Here is a 15,063-nt window from a genome sequence, read left to right on the forward strand (position 1 = left end):
TCGATTGATATTTTGTTCTACAACTAATTCGGTCAAAAAATTGTATTGTAGTAATATTTTTAATATGAAATTAATATTTGAACCAAAATATTTTGTTCGTATGATATTTAATGAAAATCGATATTTAAATCGATTACCATAGTTTAAAAAACAATTTTATTACCAACACATTGTACTTTTTGGGTTTTGATCTGAAATAAGAACATAAAAGCAGTGAAATAAAACAGTATAATATATTTATTTAACATAAAATACATAACTATTTAAATGTAGTATAATAATATTTCAAACTAAGTATAATAATTTATTTGTATAACATAACTTATTTATCAATAAAATGTCATGAATATATAAACTATATAATACATATTTATTTTTAATAGTAATAGATAAATTTTCGATAAAAATGTAATTTGCTGTGGTCACATTGAATTCTTTAATAGTTCCATAAATTATAAATACATGAATATAATGAATAAATGTATTAATTGTATCCTTTATATTGCATTTGGTGTCATAATAATCATATTACAATCATCTAAGATGAGAATAATTTACTGTTCAAAATATTAATTTACTAGTCTCAACAATAAAAAAAATATATTGTAAAATTTTATCAAGTTAAAAGTTAGAAATTAAAGTTAAAATCTTATCTTACAATAGTTAAATTATTATAAACATGGAATAGAATATAGGTACATATTTTTATATAAAAGTAACTAAATTTAATAATCACAATAATTTATTATTTTGAAATAATAAAAATTCAAAATAATATAATATACAGCTACAATTATTCATACATTTTTTACAAATTAAATATTTAACCCCTTAACATTATTTTTAATATAATAGTAAAATATTTTAGCAAAATTTGACCATTTTAATTGATGAAGTTTAAAATATTTCATTTTCTACTTAATACAGCCAAGAAAGTTTAATTGTTTTAACATCAACTTCTAAATATTATAATCATCAAATTGTACATCGATTACTTAATCAAGTATAATAATATAATTTAACGTAAGACGTTATAAATATAGGTAGGTACAATTTAATATAAATTTAAGATTCAATATTAAAGTCATATAATATATTAATATATAATATAAATATTATTTCCGTGTTTTTTATGATGAATAAAAACGTATGGACTGCAACAAGTAATTTCAATAAATAATAAATTAATAAATTAATATAATGTTTCATTTGATTTTATTTAGAAGGACCAATTATTTTTTATTCGTCCAAAATAGTATTGGCAACCATAATAATATATTTTATTATTACTGTCTATTATAACTGTTATTAGTCTATTATGGCAATGTCATGTAAACAGATGAATACATTATTTTTCTGATTAGTATTTTTTACGAAATATTTTTACACTACGATAATATTAATAAGATAAAACTTTTTTTATATTTTTGAGTATCGGTCGATTTTTTTTTTTTTTTTTTTAAGTATAAATTCTACTGCACTTAACCTAAACGGTACATTTTTCTGTACACAACTTAATTCTACTAATGGTGCAAAAGTTGATTAACGATTATTTCATTTTCTAGTAGCCCGACCTAACCTAACCTGACCTATAACATTCTGTTAAAATAATGTAAATGCAGTCAGTATTGTCTTACCAACCCTCGTTAATATTATAATATACATCATATCGTGGAGTTATTTTGTGAAAATGAATTTGTAGAAAAAAAAATTACCACGTGACGAAAAACAAATGTATCATAACTCTATAACGGCTAAAAATTAAAAACTATTTTACATACTCCGTAGTTCTGCAAATAAGCACAAACTTGACGTAGTGATGCATCAGTTCAAGCTAAAAACAACAACTGTTATCGAACATAATCTTATTATAGTGACGTAGATATAATGCTATGACTATAGTTTAATCGTATATTTCAATTTTTTATTAATTTTTTCAATTTTTTCATATTTTTTTTTCGTAATATGTATATAATTATTAATATGTCATTTTATTAATTATTTTTAATTATTTTTAATTAATTATTATTAATCGGTCATTTTGATATACCACTAAGTGAACGCACGACGCGGGTCATAACGTAGCCATGACGCACAGATACACCCCAAAGTTGGCTCCGTCGCGCTCCGTTTAGAACTACTGCGGACGGTAGCTAGTGTTTGTACGCAAACTGACATTATATGCGCACAGGGAGCAGTTTCGTTTGAAAACTAAAGTTCCCTCCCTCCCATCGGTCGGTGCGCACAGTTAACGTGTACGTTACAATATTACCACGATTACATTTCAACCGAAAGAGGAGGACCGTCTCAAGGATTTTCGGGGCCAGGGGCAAATTAATTTGAGGGGTCTTCGACCATAATAATAAGATATGATAAACATAACACTCACTGAGAATAACAAAATTCTTGCAATCGTATTTTTTTAAACCTTAACCAATCAAACTCATTTAAATTCGTGTACTGTAATTACATACTTACATAATACATAGAATTTAACATTATTTATAATTTAGGCTGAGGTCATACTATGCGTTTTCTGCCGCATGTGTTTTGTCACATGCGTTATTGCCGCACCGTCCATGACTGTCATACTATGGCGTTTTGTAAACTCATGAAAGCATTGATAAGTGATAATAATAAACATTAAACAGCTGTTACAATATTTTTAACCGCCATGATACCATGTTTTAAAATTATTGTTAATTGTATTCTATGTCTATTATACCATATAGGTAAGTACCATCAATACAATTTTCAATTATTATCGTAACATACTTACGGGCTACGAAATTAATATATTATTCATTATAATTTAAAAAATTGTTTGATTTATTTTTATTCTTTAATGATTATTCAAATAAAACCATCAAACAAAATAGTTGGCAAAATATTGGAGAGGTTATGATTGACGGATTTTCCGAATATTCGCCAAATGAAAAGGAAAAACATAGTAAGTTACTCAAACATTCGGTGCACAGCTCTTATCGAGCACACATGTTTATTAAACGTCCGTGATTTTTTTTATGTTTCACTTATACAACTTTGTCGATTTTAACAAAATTAATACCGTTGAAAAGGGGAAAAAAAAGACGAATCACTAGTATTTCAGGTCTTACCCACTACGGGGGTCTGTGCAGCCCCAAGGTAAGAAAAATCACATTTTTAATTACCGTTGCACAAAATGTCTAACCAAAATAATACGCTGCCGCGCTCGTTATCTAACCAAAATAACACGTCACTGTGCTCGCCACCACAAAAGAAGTGGCAATCAAATAATTAAACAAAACGAAATAATAAACACCGACCCGGACGATTTATCATCTGTTGATTGGACATTGGTAATGTCTCCTTACTCCCAAAAACGTCAGCACATTCCATCACCTATTATGTCTCCCAAAACCAAACAAAGCAATACATCAAGTCAGTTTACAACAAAAAATCGTAACGCCTCACTTTCTGAAAACTTATCTACTCAGGAAATGGATACTGATCAAGCGTCTGAATTACCAAATACCAAACCACAATTACCATCTCCAATTTTTATCAAATCTGAATTAAACTACAAAAATTTCTATGACGCTATCAAACTATTAATCGGTCCCGAAGAATTCTTTTGCAAAAGTCTTATCAATAACCTAAAACTTCAAACAAAATCGGCTGATTCATTCCGAAAAGAAACTAAACTGCTCAATGAAAAAGGAGTTGATTTTCACACTTATCAAGTTAAACAAGATAAACCATACAGAGTCGTTTTTCGGAACTTACATCATACCACGCCTATCGATTTTATTATCCAAGAATTAAATGAAAACGGATTCACTGCAAGACAAGTTGTAAATGTAAAAAATAAAATAACAAAACTACCGTTACCCCTATTTTTCATAGACCTTGAACCTGACCAAAATAACAAAGAAATATTTAAATTAACTTCAATATGCTACACCAAAATTAAAGTTGAAGAGCCATACCCCCGACGCCAAATAATACAATGTCTTAGATGTCAAGATTTTGGTCACTCGAGAACATACTGTAATCACGCACCTCGATGCGTGAAATGTGGGGAAAACCACAATACTTCTGCCTGTTTAAAACCCATCGACCAACCACCAAAATGCGCACTATGCGAAGGACAACACCCAGCAAGTTATTGAGGTTGCATTGTGTATAAAAATCTACAACAAAGACACCAGAAAAATAAAAATAAAATTAACCAAGATTTCCAATCTGATATTAAATTATTAAGTAACAATAATCCCATACCTGTTAAAGAGGTCTATTGCACCACCTCAAATGAAAATATTAATACTAATAATCAGCCTCACACTCAATCATACGCAGATGCCTCTCGTCAATTTAATAATACAAAAATCCATGAACAAACCACAAATTATTTTTCCAAACAGCTCACCTCATTCCTAGATGATTTTAAATTAATTATTAATCCACTTATTTCACTTCTCACAACGGTTATCAACAAACTTTTAATAAAAAAAAATAAATAATTCCACCCAATCCCATCCCTCATTAAACATTTTACTCTGGAACGCAAACGGTGCCATTCAACACAAACATGAACTTCATAACTTATTATTCGAAGAAAAAATTGATATATTCCAAACTCGACTCCCATAAAAATCCTCTTATAAAAAAATGTGTCCTCTCACGTTCTACCTGGAAACCCAAAACGACGTTTAAAAAGGAACTGGTCTCGTGACCTATTATAATAAATTGCCAAATTACAAATTATGAGGGTGTTGCCAATGGGCCTCTTACCCAACCATGCTATTCATGCCATTTTTATTCATAATATTTATCATATTTAATTATTGTTTTTGTTTTTATGTACAGATTGTAAATTTCTTTAAAATAAAAAAAAAAAAAAAGTTATTCAAAACTCGTGTTATATTATTTACTTTATTACATTATTTATCAAATTGCTGTAATTATTGTTAAGAAATACAAGACAAAGATTGGTATGAATTAAAAACAAATTCCTAACTATAATCATTGTTCTTTGATAAAAAACAGCGCCACAGCGGGAATAAGCAACACAAAAATTTATTTTGGTGCCAAACTGGAGCGTCAAAACGCATAGTATGACAGCTTTCATTAAAAATAATGTGTTTCGTCTATGTAGCCAAAACGCGTATGATTGCGGTTGAGCGTTTTCGACCGAACCTGCTCTGTCAAATGCGGCAACCGGTCCAACGCAACGCATAGTATGATTGGTATCGAAGAAATGTATGGTTCTGTTTGATGCGGTGACCGCACGCGTTTAAAACAATAAAAACGCTGCGGTAGAAAACGCATAGTATGACCCCGGCCTTAATTGTTCGATGTAATCGGACAAGTCGCTACACGCTCATACGCGCGCGACTTTAATCGTCAACACGCAGCGTGTTTAATTTCTCAGTGTAATCGAGGCTATATTATCAATTATTATACACCAAAACTTTATGGGGGGCCCCCTAAAACATATTCCAACAACGGGGCCTGAAGCGAAATGGTCCCGTTGCATCCCCTCTCTGAACGGTCCTGGAGAGAGGTCAGTTGGAATGCCGAAAACCCTTGACGGAATCATGATCTTACAATACGATACTTTCGATCACGCGTTGTCATTAGCTTGGGAAATCGCAATAACATCGTATCTGTACCGATCGGTACGTGACAAGAATTCCCGGGGAGCGTTTATTCTCTCGCTACATTTTAAATTTTTCGCAGCGATCTGTGTCGCAAAACGACGGTAAACACTGTGACGAACATTGACGTAAACATCGATACTCCGACGTAATAATCGTAATGTCACTGATAACGTCCTGTGTGTAGGCAAAATGTTGACTCACTTTGTAATTTTCGCCAAGTCGAATACTATTCCTAACGCTCAATCGGATATGTTTTACTACGTGTATTTATCTACACGCTCAGTATGCAAACAATTTAATATGAACACGCATGGATAGTATAGCAATGGTACTACTGCAACATTTAGAAACCTAAAGAGATATCGAAATAGATATAAAATAAAGTTTTAAGCGTATCAGTTAATCTTGATTTGATTTTCAGATCACGTTCAGAAACATTTTAAATCGTTGATATATTTAATGTTTAAAAACTTTCAATTATTATGAAACATTAATCAGTGGTAACAGTACCCAAATAACCCTATCAGATATTAAAAATATCTTTCATTATACGATATCCGGAGATTCTTTTCGAGAACGATTTGCAATCAAGATTAATACGTGTTCAACCTTAATCAGCTTAGTTGAACTATATCAGTAGCGACAGTGATAATTACGTTTTTTTTCACTTCAAAATGTGTAAGCTTTTAGGGAAATATTTACTCGTATATCTGGACGATATACATGATTGTGATAATATGAAACCGCAGTAATTAGGTTACGGTCGCATTTCAAATGAAATCGATATGACTTAAATAATAAACATTTAATTTTTTTTATACTCTGATCGTGTGATATAAGCATAGATTATGTTTTAACATTGTTATACACAACACAAAGGTTAAAAGGCCACAAGTTTTATGGGTATGAAAAAGTTATAGAAAAATCACATAACTAAATATAATATGTAATAATTTCTCATTTTAATGAACTTTTAAAGGATAATTTAGTAATAATTATAATAATTACTTGAAACAATATTGTTACCCAATAAAATATGTAAAATATCCATTTATTATATTATGTGTAATTTGTAAAAATATCACATAGTCATTTCATTACAGATAAAATGCATGAACAATGAGTATTATGAAATATTAACCTATACTATGAGTGTATAAAATAATACAATATTATATATATGTATATACGAAATAAATTATGTATGTTTTATGAAGATAAACGGAAAGAAAACAAAATATATTTTATATAATATCTTTACGTGGTTTTAGTACAATATCATATTGAAATAAATATGACTGATATTTATGTTTAATATTTACTTATATGACAAAATATAATATAGAAGTTAAATGGAAAAAACGAACCACAGGAGAATAGTATTGATTAAAAAAATAATCTAGGTATTTTTTGGTGGCATACCTATTTTTATATATATATATATATAAATATATATATATTTTATAATATGATATGGATAAAATTGGTCTAGGAATTTTTATACAAAATATTATATTTCTATAAACGCCATTTAAATAAATATAATATCTACAACTTTGGTCCCAGAGATCAAATAATTATGTAAATTATGTTTTCTATGTTCAACAAACAAAAATATTTAAAATTAAGATATCTAAGTATAGAATTTCAATAAAAATCTAAAAATAATAAGCGCATAATATGGTCAATAAAGACAAAATTTTAAATCAAGTGCATTTTCAACTTTATTTTAGTCTTAGGAAGATCAAAGGATAAATAATAGTAATTAATAATTGTTATAACATTAATACAATAAGTTTTAATTTTACCGAGTTACTATAAGTTAAAAGTTATATGATTCAATCATACATGTTTCATTAACATTATTTATCATAAATACTGGTTAATTTGGCTCTTTAAATCTTAATTTATATTTTCACTTCCATGTTGACGTTTCTGATCAAGTAGTTTTTAATTTTCTAATATTGGTTGTAATGGTTGATAACATTAGTGAGTAAAGTGAAAATAGAAGTGTCCGCAGAAGAAACATTCGAGAGAAAATTGAAACAAATAGTTGAAGATACCTATAAAATTCCGGAGGACGACAAAACAGAAGGATTTACCGATTAAATTCGAACAATAATTCATTGTTAGTGTCCATGACCACCAGAAAGGCGTTAAAGTTAATTGCAAACTTTAAAATCAGTAAAGCGAATAAATAAAATCATTGTCACATCTTATGGATGGCGAGAAGCTTTTGACAGAGGAATTCCGAAAAATAAAAAACTTAGTAAGTATTAACGAATGAACGAGATATTTGTAAAATTGGATTGCCTGGTTGTAAAATGTCAATGTTTAGATCAGGGATACGAGGAAATTTACACAATACTATTAGTGTCGATTTCAAAAGTTTTCCTTCGTGGGTTGAATTCTAATGTTATTTTTTTTTCTTCTTATTTACAGACCATATCCCTTGTCAATTCGTGACATTTCTGTAGTAGGACAATTGAATTATACATTTTACTACCAAAACTAAAACTTTCGAGGATAACAATTTTATTTAAGATAGAGTAAAACAATGTTTGACAAAATAATACACGTTCGAACGAGATTTTTGAATATTATAAAAATACTGATGAATTTTCCCTCGCAATGAGCGTTATGTATTTCAATATCGATAAAATATACAATATTTATATTTGTACATGAAATTGATTTCAATATTTACGTTTCGAATACAATTTTATAACCGAATACATATATTTACATAAATATAAATTATTGGGAACAGTGAGATATTACAAACAACACAGTTTTACTCGTACAATGAACTCGATAAAACGAAATCAATACTGAGAAGGTAAAATCGTTCAACTAAAAATAAAATAAATCATTTGTGATGTTCTGTGAAACCAATTGAAACGAAATTATTATAAAACTACAAAACTAATACACTTTATGAATTAATTTGCGAATCTAGAAAATATCAGCTCGTACCTCGTTTTGCTTTAATACATCTTTAGTAAAAATATTTAGTAGGACTTACATCGTAACTTTATTCTATATGTCGTGGTCGTAACGGTCAAATAATATAATATTCATATTATTAAGTAGCGTTTAAAGGGCCAAACATCGATTGCCGGCGTTTGAATGCATTATTATTTATTAGTTACGCGGTCGTAGTAAATAGCTTGTTCTACTTTATTAAAAATAAAAGTCATATTCCCCGATAGACTTGATAAAAAATATATTTTTGAATGGTGTACACTGAATTCGTTGACGATAATTCGCGAGACCAGTAACTTACGCACTTGAGTGCCAACTGCAACGACTTAATAATACGTACATGTCATTCCAAGACCTTTCAAAAAGCTTTTGGCCACTACGTTTTCATATTGAATGTACAGCTGTTTTTATTACTTTACACCGGACATTGTTGTAATATTTAATACAAGTATTTAATTTAGTAAGTAATTTAGAATATTGTAAATTGATAACCCTGGGCCTCCACACGAGTTTTCTCAGTGAGGCCCAGTAATCTTTTTGATTTCAAATAAAAAAAAAAAAAAAAAAAAAAAAAAAAAAGTATAAAATGCAATGGTGATGATTTTGTAGTAGGTAAATAATCAAAAACATCTATGTTAATAAAGGCTAATTGAAGTTTTTTAAGTAAAACGAACGTAAACGGAACGTAAATTAGTATTACTATGAGACAATAGCGCATGCAAGATATTATTCCCCGGAAGACTTGTGCTCGTGGTAATTTCATTAAGAAAAATCTTAATTTTAGAACGATATATGCAAAAATGTTTATGTAAAAAAAATGTTTAACAGCAACATTTTTAGTGTTGAAAATATTGAAGTCTATGTACGTTTTAATTTGTTTAATTTTAAACAGAATGTTCACGAAGGGAGTTTTTGAGGAGTAGGAATTGAAGGTTGTGGTTTTGGGTGTATGACTGCTACACATAGGTTAATGTTAAAAAGTCATAGTAATAATAAAATAATCATAATCAAAAACCAAAACGTTTCACAACATGCGTCGTAGATAAATTTTGATACATCTGCTTGATTAATTTTAAGACAGAATAATAAATTTTAATTATAGCATACTTTCGTTACTTCAAATCACGCATGACGTGTAGTTATAATTAGTTTTTGAAACTTTCTCAAAATCTACATGTTAAGTGCAATACAAAATAATTCTATACTCGGATAGTTTTAGTGCGTCGTACGGAAAGTTAAAATAAAAATGGGAAACGGTTTCCAATTGAAATTTAACGACAAATTGAAATTATCTATACAAAAATATATACTACATTTGCTTACTTCAATATGCGATCTACGAACAATCATCTATCCAGGTATAGTTGAATCCATAATTAAGAAGTACATATAATTAAATATCATTAATTTAGTTAGATTAACATTAACTCGATTGATGATTCATAATTTAAACCTTTGTATAACCATTTACACACATTAAATACTCGTTTGTTATGTGGGTAGTTTTATTTTAAGTAATAACAATAATTTATAACCAACTCGAAACCCATTCTAATTTATCATGATATATACTTTTATTCATAGACATATATTCATAACACATATACACGTATAAATATATTAAATGCTTATGTATATACATTACAACAATAATTATAAATTCTAAGTAGTATTAAAGCCTCGGGAAGTATACGATATTACAATTTTAAGTGCACAGACACAACGATCGCACCATTCATAGATGGATACATTTAATATGACAATATAAAAAGCTTCAAAATGTGTAATAATAATTAAAATAGAGATTAGATTATAGTATTATTATTTTTTAAACTACTTATTTCAACTACGTACATACGTAGCGTGAATGTAAAACTTATGCTTACAATTTTTTATTTTATTTTTTTTGTGAGCAAAATTGATTATTTTTACGATTTTATGATTTTTTTTTGAAAATTATATCGAAGTATTTTTATGCTATCCTGAAAGTTGTTATTAAGTATTTGTAAGAAAATTAACGTACATTTGACTTCTGATAATTAAATTTCCAAATATTGTGGTTTTAAGCAAATTTGAAAAAAAAAGTAAAGAAATTAAAGTATTAGTACCTACGTATATTTCACTAACTCTAAACTCTTGATTGATTATCAATGAAACTCAGCCCCACATATCATACTTTATCGAATTTAATGATATAACCATGTATAATAACAGTAATATAATACTTGCTTCAATATAAGTATAATCTTTACCTATATTTACATTCAAAGTAATAAAATTTAAATTTAAACCATTTTATTTAATACCACAATCCAATATATAAAATGTAATATAATGTAATTATAATGAAGTTATTAATCAATATGAAAAAATATGAAATGTCATTTTCAGCATAACGCTGAAACGTAATGCAACGTTTTTTTAGTGTTTTGGTTCGTTCGACACGTTTTACGTACCGAACTTCCAAGTGAAATCTCAAGGATTTAAAAATGGGTAAGATCTTTAAGATCTCAACGAATAAAAAGCGAATGTAGACAATAAAAAAAACAGTAATGAAGATAATGGAGCATGACGAATGAGAAAACTAATGAATGGAGATTTGCTTGCACGCAATCTCACAGATAAATACGGTCACACTTGGAGATATTCTACATATAAATTTATATAACTTTGTAATGACGATCAAACTCGAATAGGAATAAGAACTTAGTCCATTAGTGACTCGAGTACCGACGGCGAAACATATATTCGTACTTGTAAAACTGTGGTTCAGAATTTCAAAATTGTCTTTTGTCTCGCCGCACGAACATTTGTCTGCAACCGAGTCTTCATTATGATGTGCACGACGCGCGTAACTTTTATTTCTAGGGTTAAGACTACTTGTATTTGCATGTTTTTTTTTTTTCAGTACGATATTCTACAGGTAAAACACGTATGAATTTCGTATAAATTTCATTCGTTTGACGTAAACGCTATTTTGTAATTCTTAAAAATGCTTAATTTTATTAAATTAATTACGAAAGAAATAAAATATCGATAAATATTTATTTTTCCGATTACAAACGAAGAAATAGCCCGAGAGTTAATTGTGATCGATATGTCTTGTCTTTAATTTTATTCATCTTTAAGAATCTATTTGGCAGTGAATGAGTAACAGTAGAGTTTTTGTCAACTTTTCCCTATTCATATTAACATGTACGAAGAAGACGAAAAAAAAAAAAAAAAAGACGTGATATTCGTTTTACTATTGAGAAAATATGTATTTTTAAATGATATCTTTATCACGTCTCGTTTTCTATACATTCATATCGCACGCTCTTTAAGTATTAAAATTATCAATCAAACCATCTGTTTTTGTTTGCATACCTAAATCTTCGTTCCGATAATGCATATTTAAAACGGTATTACCGTGCAGTGTTAATGCGCAACGGATCTCGAACTGTCACTAAGTTATCATATTGACTGATAGATTACCTGACAATGTTGATATTCGATGTAGATTGCGCGTGGGATGCATCGCGAAACGCATACATGTGTACACGAGTATTGTTATATTTACGGCAATCTGATGGTACACCATTACCTGCATGGCGAATACGGTAAATCGTGTTTCCTGTTGAACAAAAAAACAAAGGGCAAAACAATACGGTATGGCGTTTCGGAGATCGATCGATCACGATGCGATTGCATGACTTAAGCGTGTGGTCGACGTAAGGACGTGGACCGGCGTTCCGCGTGAAACGCGCGATTGGAAATCGAATAGATATGTCGAACTTGACGCTGACGTCGGCACGACCGTCAAACACAAGGAAGATAGAGAGGCGTTTGGATATGAAAACAAAAACGATCGAACACCGAACCGGGGACAAGGGTGAGTCGTATCTTTGGGTCGAGCTACGGAATGTATAGTGAAGCATTAGCGATATGATCCAATTGACACGAACGCGCATGCGCGTTTGTTGTTCGGAACGTTTATGATAGTTCGGGGGTAGGTCCCGGGAACGGGCGACGGAATAGGAGCTTCGCGCACCGATCGCGCATGATATTTGACGGTCTCCGGATCCTGGTGAAAAGGTAACCGTGTCCGGGGGTGGAGGGAAGGGTAGTTGAACCGGTCGGCGGTGGAGCGGACGCACAAACCGGAACCAACGTTCTCCGAAGGGACGACTGCGGAAGAGCGGCAAGGCGGAGGGTGGTGGCGGAAGAGGTTAGTGCGGGCGAGTCGATCACAAGGCCACGTCGCGGCCGAATCGGTATTCGTCGGCGGGCCGGGTGACGCTGATGTGTATGGCGCTGTACGGCATTATGCTGGTGACGGTCATGCGCCGGCCGCCATGGTGTCCGTGCGCGCACCCGCACGCCGCGGTGGTGGCCGTATGCTATTTGAACCGGAGCGCGCACTGCTGGAACACCAGCACGGCCACGACGGCCGCGAGCACGGCCGCAGCGGCCGCGTACACCAGCACCAGGTGTACCAGGCTGGTGACGTACAGCGTGCGGTTGCACCACACGTTCGGCTCGTACAGCGACGACGGCTCCGAGTCGGGCCAGTACACGGACAGGATCCAGTAGTTGCCGAGCGCGAACCAGCCGGCCAGAAACGCGGTGAGCCCGACGGCGGCGATCCGCGAGCCCATCGACGACACCATGTCCTCGCGCGTGCCCATGTCCGGCCGCCGGCGCCTGTTGTACCGCAGCGACTTCACTTGCCGGCACAGCAGCCACACCATCTTGATCGTGCCGAATATGCCGCCCACGATCATGTACACCGGTATATGCGGCTCCCGCGGGCAGTCGCGCACGAACTGGACACCTGCAACATACGCGCGCGCGCGCGCCCCGAAACGGGCACGGCGGCGATCGTTTAGTATCATTAGGGTGGTAACACTTCACGAAATTAATTTTTTTTCAAATATTTAATTGAAAACGTTCACCAACGCTCTTCAACATTGCGTCGGAGGAGGTCGTTATAAATGCATTAAACACAGGTATAGGAGTCAAATCGCAAGAACCTAAGACTGTCAAACTAATAGCATACGCCGATGACGTAGTTTTACAGTCCGAATCTGATAGCGACCTACAGAGTATGGGCAGAATCTCTCATGGACGAAAGCAAACTAATGGGCTTGACCGTGAACGAAGAAAAAACAAAAAAGTACATGGTATTGTCACGGAAAAATAATACACATAATAATTTGATAGTAAGAAATATGGAATTTGAATTGGTCGGAAATTTCAAGTGTCTAGGGCTGGAATTGATCGTGTCGGGCAATAACCACAAGGGAATAAAAAACAGAATAAACTCAGCTAACAAGTGCTTCTTTGGACTAAAAACAATATTAAAATCTAAACTAGTTTCAATCAAATCTAAACTAACCCTATACAAAGTAATGATACGTCCGATAGCGCTATATGCGTGTGAAACGTGGGCCACGACCAAAACAGTCGAGCAAAACCTAGCAAGATTTGAAAGAAAGGTGTTACGGCAAATTTTTGGCCCCAGAAGAAACCAAAACACGGGAGAATATGAACGAAGAAAGAATGAATAGGTGATAAATATGTTAGATGATTCGGACATAATAGCTACTATGAAAATCAAAAGGATAAGCTGGGCAGGGCATATATGGCGAGGCCGAGAGCAGACAATTGGTCAAGTCACCTACTGGAAGCCGAAGAGCGAAAGACCACTCGGCCGCCCAAGACAAAGATGGGTAGATAGGGTCCATAAAGACTTGGATGTGCTGGGAATCTTGAACGGCGAAGAGCTAGCCACGGTTAGAGATAGATGGAGGGAAGTGGTGGTTGCGGCGAAGGACCTGAACGGTCTATATTAAGCCAAGAGAAAAAAAAAAATTTAATTGAAAAATTTCAATGAATAGTAAAAAATAATAAATTCGACTTATAGAGGTTCGAGTTATCGAGGTTCCACTGCATTTCGTTAACCTTGGTTGATACGTATAAATTATAACTGATAAGAAATTCATTATCAATATTTTCTGTGTATAATCAATATAATATTTCTAATCATCTATAACCGAACACGTTTTGAAGAAGAAAAAATATTTTTCAATATTTCAAGAAGAGTGAAATTTTAAATTTTAAAATACTTCACAAGAAATATTTCAAGTGAAAGGTGGACCACCCCTACTTGAGCCGTGTAAAAACTAAAAATATGAATGAGCAAAGAGTTTACTAAAAATCGTTTTGGTGATAGTTTTATGTCAAAAATGTTTATCGTTCACAAAAATGTTTGTTCATATAAGTTTGATTATTAATTAAGTTTGAATAAAAAACAAATTTTTGTTTTAATTTTTTTATCGATACTTATATTTCTATTTTATGCCATTGTGGTATTATGTATATAGAATTTAAAATTACTTCTCGTGTATCAAGTAATAGGAAAAAATAAATGGGATATGTGTGCAAATTGTAAGTA

At 32.0% G+C, this 15,063-nt stretch overlaps 1 protein-coding gene across 4 annotated transcripts in view; it reads right to left on the reverse strand.

Annotated features, from left to right (window-relative positions):
- Window positions 1-1,129: 1,129 nt before the first annotated feature.
- LOC112679819 (peptidyl-prolyl cis-trans isomerase CYP95-like) overlaps window positions 1,130-15,063 on the reverse strand; it is a 111,336-nt gene continuing 97,402 nt past the window's right edge. For 3 of the 4 annotated variants that reach the window (XM_025549739.1, XM_025549740.1, XM_025549741.1), the window contains one exon: window positions 9,222-13,440. In XM_025549739.1, the coding sequence (XP_025405524.1) occupies window positions 13,007-13,440 (434 nt within the window). In that variant the 3' untranslated portion in view covers window positions 9,222-13,006. Of the gene's footprint in view, window positions 1,155-9,221; window positions 13,441-15,063 lie in introns of those variants that run through there. The other variant, XR_003148258.1, reaches the window with a different exon arrangement.

This window comes from Sipha flava, unplaced genomic scaffold (genome assembly GCF_003268045.1).
Source record: "Sipha flava isolate LNK unplaced genomic scaffold, YSA_version1 168_pilon_pilon, whole genome shotgun sequence".
NCBI classification, from domain to species: domain Eukaryota; kingdom Metazoa; phylum Arthropoda; class Insecta; order Hemiptera; family Aphididae; genus Sipha; species Sipha flava.